This window comes from Solanum stenotomum, chromosome 2, assembly GCF_019186545.1.
Source record: "Solanum stenotomum isolate F172 chromosome 2, ASM1918654v1, whole genome shotgun sequence".
Lineage (NCBI taxonomy): Eukaryota > Viridiplantae > Streptophyta > Magnoliopsida > Solanales > Solanaceae > Solanum > Solanum stenotomum.
This window is the reverse complement of record NC_064283.1, coordinates 74,110,509-74,130,474: the sequence shown is the minus strand read 5'-3', so window position 1 is coordinate 74,130,474 and position 19,966 is coordinate 74,110,509. Positions and strand designations below refer to the sequence as shown.

The window sequence follows — 19,966 nt, the reverse complement described above, 5'->3', positions numbered from 1 at the left end:
AAGTTGATTTTGAGTTCTTGAATTCACGTTTCTTTTAAAAGTTATATTCCTAATTATCGAATAGCTATATTGTTATTGAGATCCTTCATATCATGAATCATAACTCTTGAATTCATAATTCAAATTCAAGAGAGAGTTAAGAGTAGAGTTCAAGGAAGCCTTTGAGTTCAATTGTGAATCCTTTGAGATCAACTATCGATTTGAACTAAGTTTTGAGGAAGTAAGTCAGAGAATGAGAAGAGTCACATACATGAGTTTCATAATGTTATGTAGACCTACGAGTCAAGTCGTTCATGCCCATAAATTCCGCATGAACTCCAGAAGTTGAGTATCTTTGAGAGGAGTAGTATCTTCAAGTTCTAAGTCTTGAGTATTGAGTTCCTAATCCCCTTTGAGATTATATTTCTAAGCATGGGACTATTACATGTTACCCATAAAGTCTTTGAGTTGAATTGTTCATGCCCATAATTCCGCATGAATCCTATAAGTCGAGCAGTCTTGAGAAGAGAAGTATCTTTGAGTCTTTGAGTTGAGTCGTTCATGCTTATAATTCCGCACGAACCCTCTGAGTTGAGCATTCTTGAAATTAGTAATATCATTGAAGTTCTTGAGTTCCAAGTATTTGAGTTCTATCTATGGTTATTGAAAACCTTGCATTGAGTAGTTCATGTCCATAATTCGGTATGAACCATATTTTAAGAAGTCTTTTACAAACGTTTTAACTTTGTTTTAAGACTTAAGTTTTGAGTTCAGTAAAGAGTAAAGAGTAAAGTTTGAAGTCTTTTTCTTCAAAAGTATATGGGGACTAAGTATTCCCAAAGAGTTTATAAATGTTTTCACATTTAAATAAGAACGGAAACTGAGATTTCCAAAGGGCCTTCGGGCTAGTTTTCAGAAAAGAGTAATAGCTTTCTAAATGAAGCAAGCAGGGAAACTGAGATTTCCAAGATAGCCTTTGAGCTAAGTTTTTGAGCAATTATCTCAAATCAGCAGAAAGAAGTATGTTTTTAAAACATAAGAGCTAGTATATTTTTGGGAGTAGTATTGAGCACCGATATGGGGGAGAGTTTAGACAACTCACAGCCTCCATAAACCATGTAGCCACCATGGGTAGAAAAGGGTCATACTTTTTAGATGAACCTTTTTCGAAATAGACTAGTGGATCCATTAGGCAGTTCAGGTCCTATACCTTTGGCCGGGTATAGGATGCGCTGGCAGCGTGAGGTAGATCGCTGTATCATCACTATAGCTCTTATGTGATGGTTGTCGGTTAGAGAAACTCCCACAGAAGTTATTGTATTTTTATATACATCAGTTTATTGTATTTTTATATACATTTCAGAGTTATGTTGTATCCTTGCATACACACAGATTTCACAGCATGTTTTTAAACAGTTTGTTTCTTTATATTGCACTTGTTTTAAATTGCTTTATATTGAAATGAGTTCAGTCATATTGAGTTGAGTATTCAAAGTTGAGTATCCAGAGTTGAGTATCCAGAGTCGAATATCATATCTTTGAGTCGAATATCATATCCTTGAGTTGAGTATCTAATCTCTGAGTTGAGTATCTTATCCTTGAGTACTTCTGAGTTGAGTAAGTTTGAGTAGTTTGGAGTATTCCTTGAGTTGAGTAAGATTGAAAACAGGCAAGTATGTTTCCTTTTTATCAAGTTTCAAGCTTATGTTTATGTTTTAGAATTCCCCTTACATGCTCGTACATTCCACGTACTGAGCCATTTGGCCTGCATCTTTTCATGATGCAGACACAGGTATTCAGGATCATCAACAGGAGCTTCGTTGATACATCCGAGAGTTCGAGTTAGCTATGGTGAGCCTCCTTGGTTTCGGAGGATTTCATTTACCTTTCAGTTATATCAATTGTTAGGATGTCGTGGGTCTTGTCCCGACTTCCATCTTTATCAGTTAGAGGCTTCATAGATAGTCAGTATAGTTGAGAAGTCTGTATCATTTATTTTATTAAATGTTTTAAAGACTAAAGTTTCCTTTTTATGGCGAGTTGTATATATTTTATTATACAGAGTTTTCTTTGGACTTAAAGTTTGTATTTAAGTTTTATGAACTTTTATTTCAGTTTTTAAGCTTTGTATGCTTGAATCAGTTTTTCGCTTGTAGTCAGCCAGGATGAGGGTTCGCTTGGGGACTAGCAATGGTCTTCAAGTGCCGGCCACGTCCAGGGTGTAGGCTCGGGTCGTGACACCATACGATGTGATGTAATCGAATTATTTTTATTTTTTCCTTGTGTTGTTCTTATTATTTAGTAATTCTAGTTTATTTGTTATTATAGAAATCATTCAACCTCTAAGGAGATCAATAGAATAGTATCGATTATCGAGAAAGAAAAAAAAGATTTGCATATGATGTTTATTGACCTAGAAAAGACTTGTGACGAAGTCCCAAGGGAAGTGTTCGGAGGCAAAAGGTGCACATGTGACATATACTGAGGCGATCAATGACATGTACTATTAACTAAAGACTCGGATAAGGACAATAAGAGGAGATTTAAAGCACTTCCAAGTTCTGATGAGGTTGCATTAAGGATCAACCCTTAGTCCGTTTTTATTTGCCTTGGTGATAAATATATTGATGCAACGACAAATCTAACGTGAGGTGCCATGTGATATATTATTTATGGATGACATAGTTCCAATTGATGAGACTCGCGATAGAATCAACGCTAAGCTGGAGTTTTGAAGACACACCCTGGAGTCTAAAGGGCTCAAGTTGAGCAGGGCTAAGACTAACACCGATAGTGCAAGTTCAACAACATAACAAATGAGGCAGTGAGGTAATGAGGCTTGATATACACGGGTCATCCAGAAGAGAAGAAGTTTCAAGTATCTTGAGTCTATTAATCAAAGAAATATGGAGTTTGACGAGGATGTCCACACCGTAGTGGTGCATGTGGATGAAATGAAGGCTCATATCCGGAGTGTGTGATAAAAAGGTTCGACTAAAATTTAAAGACAAGTTTTATAGAGTGGTAGTTAAACTAACCATGTTGTATGGAGCGGAGTGTTGGTCAGTCAAATACTCTCATGTTTAGAAGTAGAAAGTTGCGAAAATGAAGATATTATATGATGATGCGTGCATGAGCATACTAGTAATTGTAGTATTTACTTGTTAATTTAATAAATCAAGAGATAACTTATCATTTTTGAAGATATTTTATCCTTGGTATTAAATATTTGTCATTTCTCAACATTTAAATGACTTTTTATAATTATTAGGAGTAATATAATAAAAATATTATTTTATTTATTATTTCTTATGTATCGATCAAGTTAAACATAAACAAGTAAAATTACAAAATATTTCTTAAATTATTGGCATATGTCAATATGAAATAGATCGAAAAAACAATATTTATCGAAATAATATAATATAATGCAATACAATACAATATAATTTATTATTTCTTATGTATCAATCAAGTTAAACATAAACAAGTAAAATTACAAAATATTTCTTAAATTATTGGCATAGGTCAATATGAAATAGATCGAAAAAACAATATTTATCGAAATAATATAATATAATGCAATATAATATAATATAATATAATATAATATAATATAATATAATATAATATAATATAATGTAGCAATCATCCAAACAGGTAGAAAAGAAGGAAAAATCAATATAAATAAAAACCGCCCAAAAGATTTGGAACAAAGAGAAGATTTTAATAAAAAAAAAAAACAGAAAATCATACTTGGTTAATTGTCCATCCCTCCTCTTCACTCTTCAATTGCCCCTTAAAGGGAACATATCAAAGACAAACAATTCAAGAGTGGCTTCTTACATAATTGTATAGGTAATCCAAAAAAATTCAATAAAATTATTGATATTTATATTTAATATAAATTTATAGAAATTTCACTAGTTTAGTACTAGTTTGCAATATTATAAATTTTACTAAATTTTGATATGTCTAGATCCATGTATCATGGGATATATGTAGTCAAGATTATGTGTAATTTGTTCTAGATACATTGTATTCAAATGAATTCGCATGTATCTGGAAATACATAACAAATCTCGCTTGCCTCTCTGGCCTTCCTCCCATCTTACTCGTCAGTACTCTCCTATGTATATGGTATCCCAAATTCATGTGTATCACACTAGATACATACATATACATATATCTAGTGTGGTTCGCATGTATCTAGTATACATGACTATCTCGCTCGCTTCTCCTCCTATTTTAATGTATCTGGAAACAAAAACACATGTATCTTTCTCAATATATGATAGTGAACTCTTAATCAATGATAAAATACATATATTTGAAAGTATAGGTGAAATTAATATGCCTGATATAGATATATATTTAATAAGATAGTTTTTCCTAACTATGTACGTATACATAGTGTATCGATATTATATAAATAATATATAACTATGAAATTAGAATAAGGTGTCGGCCATATGGACTAACACATAGTTAGCCATCTTAATCCAAGAAACAGACATTCCCTCTTCCCCCAAACACAATGTTATGAGCCAAAATGACAAGCCTTATCCTCCCTCACGTGCACTTATAACGGCCTATATTCTTTATTCAATTCAACCCCACTACACATTAATGTCTCTTACATGTCTTCTCTTATCACCAAAATGGTCCACCCCCCTTTCTTTCTTTCTTGTGTTGTTATACACAAATTCATGTTATACATTGATGTGGAACTACTCACAATCTTTGGTATGTTTAGACTTGACAACTAGAACGTGAACAAGATTGATACAGAGAGCGGAAAAGGTTTTAAAATGTCCTTAACGTTTTCTTTAGGTTTAAAAATGTTATTTTGTAACAACACAATGACATGGTAAGTTGTAAGTTGGTGGAAAAATGTCCTTTTCTAATTCTACATGCTTAGTCCTAACATGTAATACTGGATTTTTATGGTCATGTACTGGGCACTCAAGTTGTTACAAAATTAAGTAGAGCAATCTTGACATATATTCCAATTTCTTATCCAAAACTATTGCAAAGCATAAAGAGAAATTTTTGTTGATAGTGAGGTTCAAATCTACAACTCAAGCGCGGAAAGTATTTCCACGACCCCTTCTTTACCATTGAGATATCAATTACTAGCTATTGTGAAGATGATTAATGAAGGCAAATGCTGCAATTTCAGCTTGAACCTAATCATAGAGGGGTTACAACAATTGAAGAAACACGCTAATGTCAAGGTGGAACAATGTTTTTAGAGAGGCTAACGAGGTAGCAGATCATTTAGTCAAACTTGTAGTTAACCGTCAGAATGAATCCTTATATAACTCCTATCATCAACTTCTTGTGGGGGCTAAAGGTCCATTCCAACTGGACAAGAACCAAATGCCTTCAATAAGGACCAAATATGATGAGGCAATTTTTTTTTTGTTAACTAGTCGTATAAGTAGTCTAGTTTTGCGAGGGGTGGAATGTCTATATATTTCTAGCTTCACCTCCCCTTTTTTCTTAAGGATAAAGTCATGCTTATCCTTGTGTTGTAATCGAAGGCTAAATCCAAGTCCTCTTATAACTTTCTTCTTGATTTGTAACACCTCAGACGACCTGAGAAAATTTATAAAATAAAAAAAAGGGTTCCAATTCTCTCTAGTTTACTGTTTGTATGAAGAACGAAAAATACCATTATTCTTTCAAATTTTTATATTCAAAGTAAGTTTATGAATATATTAAATTATGTGGACTCGGAATTAAAAGTCTGAGCTCTTAATTTCTCAAAAAATATTGAAGATAGACAAATGGGGAGAAATTCAAAATGATTATATATTATGCTTTTTTTAGAGGTTAAAAACAATATCAAAAGGTCAATACACACCCAAAATAACACATACTTTATTATGGGAGAAGAATTAAAAAAAGAAAAGCAAATTAGACTACATACTAAGTGAAAGACTACTAAAATTAGCTATCATCAAATAACCAATCGCTATACAGAATTAGCGATAAATTTTACTGTTTAGCTACATAACGACAATTCCTATTTATTTTTTTAGTGGTGTATATTATTATTACTAGTTCTTTGTCTCTTAATACTCCCTGAATTACCAGAATCATTCCCATTAGATTTCTCCATAACTTCTTTAAGTGCTTCTTGAATTGATCTTAGACAATATTGCATTTGATCATCATCATCATCATTATCATTATCATTATCATTGATCTGCCACGTATCGTCGTCGTCTTGTTGTTGATCCCTTGTTATGAACAAGACATTTCTCACACGTCCACCAAGTGTAGTTATTTCAGCCTTTAGTGTTTTTAACCTTAGAGATTTTAAGGTCTTGATTAGGTCATGTAAAAGATCAGACCTATCTTCACAACATAATGAAGCTTTGATCATGAAATTTCCTTCTTCATTATTGCAATAATCAACTGTTAATTCATTAATCTCAGTTGGGATTGGTGGATTTGTTTGGCCTATTTGTGATGTTTGTCTCTTTAGCTCCTTTACATGTTGTATCACCTCAGCTAATAGTGATGCTTTATCTGTCTACAATATAAAAAAAAAGACATCAAGTAAAACTATAAAGATATATTACATTGAACATGGAAAAAAAAGTTCAATATTCTATGTTCTAATAGTGTATATACACACAATCAGGTGTATAGGTGCAATAAGTAGTTCTACTTAATAATATTGATTGTTGACCTACTTAGGGGTCTGTACGGATTCTCCAAAATTGTTGTCATATGTATATGTCAGATCTCTCAAAAATGCACTACTTTTGCAGGACTCGATATGTACTTGTCGATATTTTTGAAGAGTCTGAATAACATAGCTTTATATGACATTGGACAATTTTTCCCTCGTGAACTAATTTTTGAGATCGAGTTAAACTCAAAATTTATTTATTTACTTTGATATCAAAGTAGGGTTTATTCCAATTATTATTATCGACGTTGAACCCCCATATTATATTATTCATGCTCCAAATGTCCAACTCTGAATATAAAATAGAATACTAAAGAGTCCCATAAAGGAATAAATAATTTATTTACTTAAACATCTTCGCCTCATAAACTAACTTTTGAAACGAAATTAGACCTAAAATCCATTTCATGTAGAAAAAGTAATTCCAAATGAACCACAAAAAGTGGATTTTGAGGCTAGGCATGGGAAGGATTATTTAGAATTTTTTAAGTATGAGCATGACTGACAAGAATGCTTTGTTTGTCTGCCTTTTAACCTCTATTTTTTTCCTTTTGTTGATTTTATATGCTTTTATTTTGACTAATATTTACCTCAACATTAAAAAAGTGGCATATAGATTTTCATGGAAGCTTTTTAACTGCTCCATTGTTTCTCTTTATCATATAGCGACATTAACGTTACTTTTCCTAATTTCCTCGAAATTATCACTACAATCAGTGTAATGATCAAAAGTGCTACAATTTTTATACTACCTAAATACAGTGTATTATTATTTTTACTGTCTCAATTTATCTGATACTATTAATTCGAATTATGAGAGAGATCTTTTACTAGAGTTGGAATATGAGTGTAACGACTTAGAGTAATAGTACTCCAATGTGAAGGAATTCGGAGTATAAGCGTCAACATATCTATTTTTGATTTTTTTTAAAAAAAACTTTATATATTAGTATATTTTAACTATATCAAAAAATACTATGAGTCAAAAAAAAAGATTGTTTAACCCTCCAAACAGTAAAAAAAAATAAAAATGGAATGGAAACAGTATTGGGCATGATCAAAATAGTAATAGTCATTTATACTTGATATACAAAAGTACTCATTTGTGTAGTGTAAAATTTCGAGTATTCGTTATCATCATCCTATCGATCCTAGCTATCCAAAATGAAAATCTTGAAGGATCTAAGTTAAGGCGCTTGATCATGGAAATTTTTCATTTTTTCAAAGTTGAACGCCAAAAAAAAAAAAAATAGTCGGAAAATTTCGAAATTCAACATTGAATTTCATAATTTATAAGAAACTGAAAAACAACTTAAAAGTGTTTTTACTTCAAATTATTCATAAGAAGTCAAAAACAACATCTCCAATTGTATTCATGATCAAATAACTCAAAATTATCTTACTTTGATAACAAAAACTACTTCTTTTTCAAATTTCAAAATAAAACATAGTCAAACGCCTACTAAATGTCGAAACTAGAAACAAAAAAGAACTTTATATAGGGTCTAGAACCCTAACAAGGAAATCAAAACAAATATAAGATAATTAACACACACTTGGTATTCAAACTTGCAACCTAAAATACTTTATAAAATTGCACTAGAAATATGTGTATATACATATAGATAGGGAAGTAAATTCAATTAATTAAACATGAGAAATTAAATTAAGAACTTACTTTAGTAGTGCTTGGGAGAAGGCTACGTAATTTAGCAAGATGATTATTGATTCTTTCTCTACGTCTTCTTTCAGCTTCACTATGATTTTTTGAGGCAGCAAGTGCCTTTGCATCCATTATTTCTTGAGAATTCATCATTTTTTGCACTTCATTATGATCTTGACATGGAAATTGAGGTATAATTTTGTTGAATAAATCTCCATAATATGATGATCCATGAATAATAAATGGATCTTCAAGTGTGTTGAAGCTATTCCATGGAAGAATTGATGATCTATTTCCACTTCCATACATAGCTTTGATATATATCCTGAGGAAGATTAAATATTTATGAGCTTAACTTTACTAAATCGACAAAAAACAGTCTAATGTACGAAATATTTTGTGTTCATACATGAGGTTGTATCTTAAAAAAGTCTATTCTGACGCATATTGATGGAACTTGTGATTTATATATAGGTTTATTAGATGGAGACAATTTTATCGTTAAGGCTTACTTTTTTTTCTATACGGACAATATATACGATAATACAATTCTTACACTATCAAGTTACCTAAATGAGAAAAGGTTAATTATGACCTAAATAAAAACTACAAGTAGTCGTTAAAAAAGTATGCTTCTAAAGACAATACACTTAGCTATGATTTGATCATAAATTTTAAAGTTGAAATTTGAAACTTGAAATTTTGAATTTTGAAGTTGTGATATTCAAAACATGATATTTGAATAGAAGTAAAATTTCTCTCAAAACATAGTGTGAACCACCAGTTTTTGAAAGTTGAAACTTTTTTAAAGCTATATTTTCAAATTAAAATTTATATCGAAATAGATATTTGAACATAACTTTTTTCAAATTCTTCGATCCAAAATTTATCATCAAAAGCTAGCTAAGTATAATATAGAAAATCTTTATATTTACTAGTATATATAAGTTAAATCTTTACACCTAGCTCTATGAGTGTGAAGTGTATGATTGTTTAAAATCACTACAAAACAAGTTTGAGGTTGAAGAACTTTAGACTTGTTTGATAATCATCTTTATTCTTTTTTTACACAAAAAGAGGAAAAGTAAGAATAATAAAGAGAAGGGGATCAAAAACTTGGATTCTACTTCATTTATGATAAAAGGAGAATCGTAAGAGATCAATGAAAGATGATGAAAAGACATAACCTTTATATTTTTGATGGCTTTGTGTGCCTTTCCACTTGTTGTCCTCTTTCTTTTTTTAAAACTCACCTTTCTATGTTGTTTGTTTTCTTTTGCAACACAAAACTTTGTGAAATGTGAGGATTGAATAGAGTATTTGATCCTATTTATCCTAGCATCAACTAGGCCTTTTGTTTCCTATGCCTTTTTCTTTCCTATTGGGCCCTATTCAACATAGTATGTTCTCTTTCATTCCACACCTCCATTTCCACTACCTTCTTTTTTCATCTGATGTCTGATACTCACATTAAAGCCCGACTATTTTGAATTTGTATTGCATAAGGGCCCATTTGAGGGGAAGCGCTTCCTAGTAAAGATTCTTCCATATCCAAGCTCAACTCTGAGACCTTAACAAGGGAGGAACAACCTCATCCACACCACATCCTTTGGTGATCCATCTCCACTATCATATATAGTGGGAATACAAGTATTGGTAGTTTCTATCCTTTAATTTAATTCCTATTTACGGCATTCTTTTTTCTCTTTCAAGTATCCCTTTCTATAGCTATTTTATTACGAGCTAGCTCGTTTGGATTAACTGGTTGTAAATAGTCATTAAGCTTTAAGTGTTGGACAAGTAAAAGTGAATGAGGGAGCATAATTAGTTACGATTCCTCTGCTTTTAAAAATAGATTTTCGCTTCTACTTATCATATTTAACATTCTCTAAGACATAATATTAAACATCAATTAATAGAAATAGTATAATAAATAATTATCAGTCATTATATTTTTAATGAATACGTGTCAAAGTGAAAATATAACATGTAAATTTAATCAAAACCATCGAAGTTGATATCATTGTCCATTTGAATAGTGAGGAAGTATGCTCTTTCTTCTTATCTTTGTGTCTAATTAATGAGATAATTGTAATTTTTCTTTTACTTTGGCCTTGGTCAACCCCCCATGTTCATCTATTATTATTATAATAATATATAGTTTTAATATACTCTCTTTCTTATGGATAGCTATATTTCCACGCCCAAACTTTCGACCTCCCCAAGACCAAATGAAATCATTATGTCTTGGAACATACTCCTCCTCCACTACCTACTCTAGATCCTAGTGGGGTGGGTGAAATAAAGATGTCTTATAACTACGTTCACTTTGTCCCTATATTGCATAATTCATATTTTATATGTGGATGGTCATTCTTTATTAAACAGATTAANTCCTCCTCCACTACCTACTCTAGATCCTAGTGGGGTGGGTGAAATAAAGATGATCTCTTATAACTACGTTCACTTTGTCCCTATATTGCATAATTCATATTTTATATGTCGATGATCATTCTTTATTAAACAGATTTAAAAAATAAAATAAAAATACATAAATTGAAATAGAAAGAAATAATACTTTATTTTGGTTGATTTTAGTTGCACACATTTATGTGATCATTTGTTACTGATAAAGTTGTGATGGAATGATAAGTATTCATCCATCCTTAATTATAAGTGTCATGTCGAGCCTTAGGTATATAGTCACCTTTACTAAAGAGTGTTTACCCCTGATATGAGTCGCCTTTCCAATGTGAATTTTGATTTAGTTAGACCATAAAATAGATATCAGACACTGAGTGAGAAACTAAAAATAATAAATCATATTATCTTCTAAAAATTAAAACTATTTTTTATTTTGATGATGGAGTATCCTTGAAGAAAATATAGCATATATATATATCAAAACAACATTTTTTTTATTTTCATTAGAAATTGCACCACTTGGGTAGTCAAATATATACTCTTTTTGACTCATATCACAGAATAAATAGCAGACACATCTTCATTAATGTTGAACATTTATTACGTAGGCAAAAATAAAAATTGAGGGTCGAATAGTCAACTATGCTTCTTCTTTTTTTATTATTTTAATGTTGAATTTTGTTTTTTGGTGTATTCAAGGCACTAAGGAATTGGCGTAAGGTCTAAAGTATAATAATTAATCTCAGGATAAAATGTATAATTGTTTTATTCAATGTTTGGTTGGAAGTATTAGTCAACTTTGAGATTATTTATCCCATCATTTATGTTTTAGTGATCGAATAAGTTATCGCATAAATATGTTGGAATAACTTATAATAATTAATTTTGAGATAACTTGTTTCCAACTAAATAACCCCGGAAAAGGGAGATTGGATCTCTAGTGTGCTCTTTAGGTGTATTGTTCCCTTTATTGTTTTGGTAAAAATGAATAAAAGAAACAAAAGTTAATAATAGAATTAGGTATTAACCAAATCTCAAAATATAAGTCCATTGTTATTACATCAAATTGGATAGCCAAAATTATATTGCATTTAGCAATAATTAAAGTTTATTAAGATATGAAGGGGTGATTAGCAAGGGTAACGACAAGCACATATAAAACCTTGAGAGTCACGAACGCATATTCCATCAGCTTTGGGTCCAAGCTTTTTCTTGCATAATGCCACACATTTTGGCTTAACTTTTTGTCCATCGCACTTTATATCAGGATGTATCTGGTAGCAATAGGACACGTCAGCATTTGTTCCAACTGCATTGAATAAACAAGAAGAGTCAAGCAAGTGTATTGATATTATCAGGTAAGTATTACAACAATATATAACGAGTATTGAATTTTAGACAAGAAAAGTTATTTAGATGGTAAGCACTTCTCGCAATAAAAAATGCAAAAAAAAAAAAAGAAGAAGAATTGAATGTTGGATGTAAAACAAAGTTTAAGCTTTTTGAGTACCAAAAAATATAATAACAATGAGGACACAAATCAAAAGCTTTGCCATTATTCTTCTAGAGATACACTCAAAATGTAGTCTTAGATAGTATTTTGTGCTTTAATATTTTCACTTTGAATAATCAAGTTAACCAAGAGTATCCTTTTATAGCTCATAAAAATTAAATACGGATCTGGTTTTTCTCCATTTTTCTTTTGTTCCTACTTGAATTAATGACATGTGACATAAATTTAATTTTATGGCTAAGATTCAATTAACTACAATAAAATTTTATCCCAAAATATTTTTAAAATCCCACAATTATATTATTTTCTAAATTTATATTTTAAATTATTATTATTTTGCCTTGAGTAAATTTTGTAAATATATGAAGGGAAAATTACGCGGTTAAGCTAACTTATACTACTTAATTATTTATTATAGTTATAGTTTGCTATAATTACCACTCGCGACTAGCATTAACCATTAATTATGTGTGTGACTTCGAGTTTGTATAATTCGCCACACTTGTATAACTCAAAACTAACAATTCTTCGTTTGATTTGTATTTATATACGATGGTTAGTATTTGTATATGACGATGATTTCCTTTGGTTTTTCAGTTTTATCACCATATATATACATTCAATCTTTTCGTGTATAACTTTTTAAAGTTTGTATAAACGTGTAGTTTTTGGATTTTGTATAATATAATTTATATAATGTAATTTGGATAATATATTTTGTATAACTATTTAAAGTTCATATGTTTATGTTTGTATCAATTCGTTATTTCAAGTTTTATCATATTTGTATAATTCCAGACTTTATATTACTCAATTATACAAAAATACGCGAATTATACAAACGTACCCGCAAATTATACAAACGAGATGTGAATTATACAAATTATTGTCATCTCTCGCTCGCCTCTCTCCCAATCTCGCTCGCCTCTCTCCTCCCTCTCCCATTCTCGCTAGCCAAATATACAAATACATATGTATACCAGTTATATATATATACAATTATCTAATCGATATACATATACAATTCACCTCTCTCCCACTCTCTACCATCTCTTGCTCGTCTCTCTCTCTCCTCCCTCTCTCAATCTCACTTGCCGCTCTCCTCCCTATAACATATAGCTACGAATCGTAATTAGCAAACTATAGTTATGGAGCTTAATTAAGCTATTTTTGAGTGGTTATATGCAGAAGTTCACTATTAGGGAAATTCACTTTGTTTTATTTACTTATTAGGGATAATTGTGCAGAATAGCAAATATTTAAATGATATTAAATGTTATAGCTACTGTTTTAGAAATTATGATTCGCAACCAATAATTTTTAAAAATCTTGTTATCTGTTTAATTTGTATAATTCACCCAAAATTGTATAATTCGTTTGATTGTATAAATCAGAATTTTGTATAATTTGGTTTCTGATAGTATAAATCTCTAATTTGTATATGTTTACCCTAGCTGCTTGTATACAATTTATGAAAAATTCACAATTGTTCATAATAAAAATAACAAAGTATAATGCATAGAACATATATACANATAATTTGGTTTCTGATGGTATAAATCTCTAATTTGTATATGTTTACCCTAGCTGCTTGTATACAATTTATGAAAAATTCACAATTGTTCATAATAAAAATAGCAAAGTATAATGCATAGAACATATACATATACAAATTCATGTAAATATACAAACACAATTTTCAGAGATACAAATGAACATGTAATGTATATGTATACAAATCTAGAAAAAACTAAAACGTTCCATATATGAATCATCCAATTGTTAATAATAAAAAATGACAAAGTATAACACAAAGAACATATACATATACAAATTCATGTAAATATACAAACGCAATTTCAAAGATACAAACGAACATGTAATGTATATGTATACAAAACTAGAAAAAAACTAAAACGTTCCATATACGAATCATCCAATTGTTCATAGTAAAAATGAATCTATACAAAACCGATCAATTCATATCATTACACCTGAACGTATAAATGATTTGACAAACATAATACAATTTTATTGTTCGATTTGCCAACAAAATGAATTATACAAACTTGTTCGTTCATATATACAAATTGATACAAAAAAATATACAAATTGATCTCTAAGTTTGTAGCTTATTCGATTTCATGAACCCAATTACAATGGTGTTCTTCTTGCTGAAGAAGTCATTAAAGGAAACAAATCCTATTAAAATATAATGTGCATGAGTTATGAGATTATTTTCTTTTTTTAGTAAACATTAATTAGCGCATATTTAGTTAATTTGTTTAAAAAATATTTTGTATAAAATTATAACTTAATTCGCTAATTATACAAATCAAGGTCTTCTTAACAAACCAAATTATAGCTATGAAACGCAATCATCAAAAATTCAAAATTATAGCTATAAAACATTAATATGATCATTATGTTTGTTATTCCTAAAATTTACTCTACTTATTATAATATTTACTCTAAAATTTTACGCAACTTTACCATCTCTATGAATAGAAATTTATTTATCTATTTTTATATAAAAGGACTCTCTGCAAAAACAACTATTTTTTTTGCTTAAAAATGGAAGGTGTTTTATTTATTTAAATTAAGAAGGTTTTAACCATACAACAGGGAACTGGTCTAGACGATACAGTTTTCATAGCATATCTTTCGAGAGCAATTTTTACAAGCAAAGGAGATGCATAAAAACATAAGGATGGTTGCATATCATACGTGGATCTTTCGTTTTCCTTCTGCGTACTGCTAGTATGTCTGCTATCATATTTGCCTCCATTGAGGCGTGCTTCATGGCTGACCCCTTCATCTGAAGGAGTATTTGTTATACCCCAGAATTTTTTTTGAACTAAGACTCGAACTATCCTTCATTGTGAGTAGGATTTTACCGAGGAATTTAAAATTTTTTTAGTGTTAAGGTCACTAGATTTAGAACCTTGAGTTCCAAAAAGAACTAAAGAGAGTTCATTCAAGTCATACGGAAGTTCTTCTAAATTTTGGGTCGAACTTCAAATGACCATAACTTTTAGCACATAATGAGTTAGGTGGCCTATAATATATCAAATGAAAGGTCTTTGATTTATCTTTCCAACGCCACCAAGTTTGCTAAGTTTCGAGTTCAGATGAATGAGATATTCCCTTTTGAAGTCAAGTTGTCCAGTTAAGAAAAGTTACCCGAAAATATTGAAGGGTATTTTGGTCTTTTCCTTACCCAATCAAATTTAATTCATTTTTAGTAAGGTTTTAGGAGTCTAAACTGATTAGATTCAGTTTTATAATCCTAATCTATGCTCAGAGTTTTAGTTGCGAGTTCAAGAAGAGATAAGAAGAGAAAAGAGGAAAGGATCAAAGCATTAATCGAGATTCTTGAGTTTCGTTGCGGATTTTCACCAAGGGTTTGAACCCTAAGAGGTATGTAAGTTGTCATAGTGTTGGGTTCGTTCACCCACACGCCAATCATGAGTTTCTTTTACGAATTTCATCCATAAGTTGGGATATATTGAGTCCTTGATAAGTGTTCTTGAAGTTTCATTCTAAATCTTGTTTTGTTAGGGTTTTGATGAATTCTTGAGATACAAGTGAGTATTTTGAGGATTGTATTGCGTAGATTAGTGTGTACTTATGTTGAGTAATCGAATCCTTATTTGATACTCTTTAATTAAATTAATTCATTTAACGATAACCACATCAAATTGGATAGCCAACATTGTATTTAGCAATAATTAAAGTTTATTAAGATATAAAGGGGTGATTAGCAAGGGTAATAACAAGCACATATAAGACCAGGAGAGCCAGTAATGCATCTGCCATCAGCTCTGGCTCCAAACCACTTCTTGCAAAATGGTAAACATTTTGGCTCAACTTTTTCTCGATCGCACGGTATTTCAGGATGTATCTGATAGCAATCGTATTCGTTAGCACTTGCTCCAACTACATTCAATAAACAAGAAGAGTCAAGAATGTGTATTGATATGATTAGGTAAGTATTATAACAATATATAGCAAAGTTCCTCAGATAGTAAATACTACTCACGATTAAAATTGAAAAAAAGAAGAAGAATTGAAGGTTAGATGTAAAACAAAGTTAAGCTTCTTGAGTACCAAAAAATAGAGTAACAATGAGAAGGACACAAATCAAAAGCTTTGCCATTACTCTTCTAGCTAGAGATATACTCAAAATGTAGTCTTACATAGTATTTTATACTTTAATTTTTTCACTTTGAATAATCAAGTTAACCAAGAGTATCCTTCTATAGCTTGTAAAATTAAATATGGATCTGACTCCTCTCCATTTTTCTCCCGTTCCTACTTAAATTGATGACATATGGCCAGCAAAAATTTAATTTAATGGCTCAATTAATTAAAATAAAATCCTAACCATGGTTTGAATAATTAATTACTTCCATATGTTTCATCCCATAAGATTTTTACAAATCCACATTTATATGTTTTTCTAAATTTATATTTTAAATTATTATTTTTTGCCTTGAGTAATTTTTGTAAATATATGAATGGAACTACGGAAGTAACTACACATCTATTCACTTAGTTTTATTTACTCACTACAATATAATTAAATTAACTCTTCTACAACATAAATTCGGCAACTTATTAGCGATATAATTATTTTATGTAATTTTACTATTTCTATGAATATAAATTTATTTATAGATTTTTATATAATAGTAATATCTTCATTCAACCCGTGAGAAAAAATAGCAATCTTAAAGGTAAACAACATTTTCTAAAGTACAATACTTTTCAATTGTTTTATATTTGATACTCTCTAATTAAATTAATTCGAATTTATAATGAATAAAATGAAGGTAAAACGATTAATATGTAATATGTAATTACTCACATTTATATATTAAATTTACTTTAGGCAAGATAGATTATTTTTTAAAATATATATTTAGAAAAACTATAATGTAGATCTAGAATTGTAGATTTTTTAAAACAATTGAGAGAAATTATATGAAAGTAATTAATTATTCTAACTATGATTAAGACTTATTTAAATTAATTAAAAATAAATCTTGATCATTAAATTAAACTTATGTCATGTGTGACCGATCCAAATAGAAACTTGGGGGAAATGGAGAGGAGCTAAATCGGTAAAATACATACTAACATGATCAATTTTTTGTGATTAGATTTTGAAGAATTGAAATCTATAAGTAAAAATATATGTAGTTTTGGTCTAACATTAATATGTTGACCAAGTCAAATTATGAATCAACACTCACAGGCGTATCAATTCAAAATTTCGAAAGAATAGGAAAAATGAATTTAAAATATAAATTTAACCGATTTAACTTTTAGATTCTTATCATCAAATTCACTAAACTTTTTAAATTATAGGTAAAATTAATTCCTGTTGCTATTGTTCCTTGGCAAATAAATTTTTTGAATCATAACAATTGAAGATGAGAAAAAATAATAAAAGAAAGCAAAAACTATATTGAAAGAGTTATCATTAATCAAAATATAAAGTTCATTGAGATTGATATCACATCAAATTGGATAGCCAAAATTGTATGAAGCAATAATTATATTAAGATATAAATTGGTGACTAGCAAGGGTAATCACAAGCACAAAAAGGACTCTCAAAACCAGGCTGATCAATGCATTGGCCACCAGCTTTGGGTCCAAACTTTTGCTTGCAAAATGGTAAACATTTTGGCTCAACATGTCCTTGATCACACAATATTTCAGGATGTATCTGATAGCAAGTTTCTGATTCAACTGAAGGGATCATTGTTCCAACTGCATTCAATAAACAACAAGAGTCAAGAAACACTATTAATATTATTAAATTAGTACTATACATAATAATATATATTTTCTCTGTACTAATTTATGTGATACTTATCGTTTTTTGAAATTCAAACAACTTAAATTTAATCAGGAATGATCATTCTTTAGTCCTTTGTTGATTGTTAGGGGTAAAATATATATATATATATATATGAAAAAAATACGATAAAAATAAACTTATTTGAATCTTAAAATTTTAAATGTGACACGTAAATTGAGACAGGGAGTAGTACATATTGATTGTTAGGGGTTAAAAAAAAGTGAAGGTTCTTGAGTACCAAAAGATAGAGCAACAATGAGAAGGACACAAGTCAAAAGCTTTGCCATTATTCTTAGATAGTATTTTGTGCTTTAATTTTTTCACTTTGAATAATCAAGTTAACCAAGAGTGTCCTTTTATAGCTTGTAAAATACATACAGAGTGGGACATAAACAAATCTTGTGATTAAATTTTGAAGATTTGAAATCAATAAGTTGATTATAAGAGTTAATAAGAAATTATTATCTTAGTCCCAAATTATTGTTTAGATTTTTTTCTAATTAATATTAGTTTGACCACCTACTGTAACATACAAATCCTCACACTAAGCTATTGATATCTGAGAATGTGTTGCACGTTTATTTCAAAATATTGAACACAAATTTGTTTTACAAATGATACATATGTATTATTGGACATTCTTTGTGGTATAATACAAAAATCAAAACATCCGCCTCCACACCCCAAAAAAAAAAAAAACTCATCATTACCTGGGTTATAGAAAATCTTATAATTATGATGCTACTTTAGTGACATATATAGTACTTTGATTTAAAGAAAAATACATAATATAATAAAAATATTTATCTCCTAAAATTAACTATCATGAATGGAAAATAAAAACTAAATTGATACATATATTGTATCACATCATGATCAGCCAAATACGGTTAGAAGTCACAGAACCTTACTTTGACAAAAACACAATTTTTTTTTTTTTAAAGTAGAAAAATTACTTTAAAAAAAGGATGGGAGGGGCAAGATGTGTTGGGTTATGAAGGTGATTAGGGCGTCATGCGGAAGCATACAATTGCATATCATATGGTTGATAAATCAAACGATAAAAACTTATACTAAAAACATAATATTATTATATGAAATTTAATATATAAGAAAATATTATAAATTATTGAGAGAATAAATCTCCCCATAAACTAAACTCTTAAACGATTATATTGTGGATTCTATTGTGTTATGCTATGAGAATAGGGATCTTCAATTTATAGATCTCCAAACTTTTCCTCTAAGGAAAGAATAAACCAATTATGGAAGAAAAATATATTTTCCTTTCAAAAAAAGTTCAAACATTTATGGTAATACTCTGACTTTTTTTTAAGGAAAGAAATAAATTTTAAATAAGAAAAGAAAATCAGGGCAAAACTCTAACAAGATTGGAGATGATAAGTAGCTTATAAAGGAGAGGAAGACTCAAGAAATTAATTGTAAACATTTTAACTATATGAAATAGTAGAAAAGACTTATTTATAATGAGATATTAAAAATACAAAAAATACATAATTTATTATAAAATGGGATGAGTAGTAAAAAAAACTCAATTTATTATAAAATGAAATGAGTAGTAGAAAAGACTTAATTTATTATAAGATGTTTTTACTTTTTAAAATAAAAATATTACAACAATTTTATTATTTGCCATTTTATTTAATTGATTAGATTTTGAAGATTTGAAATCTATTAGTAGATTGTAAGAGTTAATAAGAAATTATTATCTTATTCCCAAATTATATATTGTCTTGTTTAGATTTGTTCAAATTGATATGGGTTTGACCACCTGTTGTAACATACACATA

General features: G+C 29.5%; 2 protein-coding genes across 3 annotated transcripts; both read right to left on the bottom strand.

Moving 5' to 3' along the window:
• Positions 1-5,790: 5,790 nt before the first annotated feature.
• On the bottom strand, positions 5,791-9,699 carry LOC125856443 (transcription factor bHLH30-like). Of its 2 annotated transcripts, none has more exons than XM_049535998.1 (3): positions 9,536-9,615; positions 8,364-8,659; positions 5,791-6,523 (listed from the first exon to the last, which is right to left on the bottom strand). In XM_049535998.1, the coding sequence occupies exons 2-3, from the start codon at positions 8,655-8,657 to the stop codon at positions 6,023-6,025; spliced, it is 795 nt and encodes a 264-aa protein (XP_049391955.1). In that variant the 5' UTR covers positions 8,658-8,659; positions 9,536-9,615; the 3' UTR covers positions 5,791-6,022. The 2 variants fall into 2 exon arrangements, with proteins under 2 accessions (XP_049391955.1, XP_049391954.1); XM_049535997.1 differs by having other exon boundaries at positions 5,792-6,523; positions 8,364-8,673; positions 9,536-9,699.
• Positions 9,700-17,870: 8,171 nt separating this feature from the next.
• On the bottom strand, positions 17,871-18,461 carry LOC125856451 (uncharacterized). The gene is made up of 2 exons (XM_049536006.1): positions 18,394-18,461; positions 17,871-18,064 (listed from the first exon to the last, which is right to left on the bottom strand). Exons 1-2 carry the CDS (start codon positions 18,440-18,442, stop codon positions 17,871-17,873), a joined length of 243 nt encoding a protein of 80 aa, XP_049391963.1. The 5' UTR covers positions 18,443-18,461.
• Positions 18,462-19,966: the final 1,505 nt, after the last annotated feature.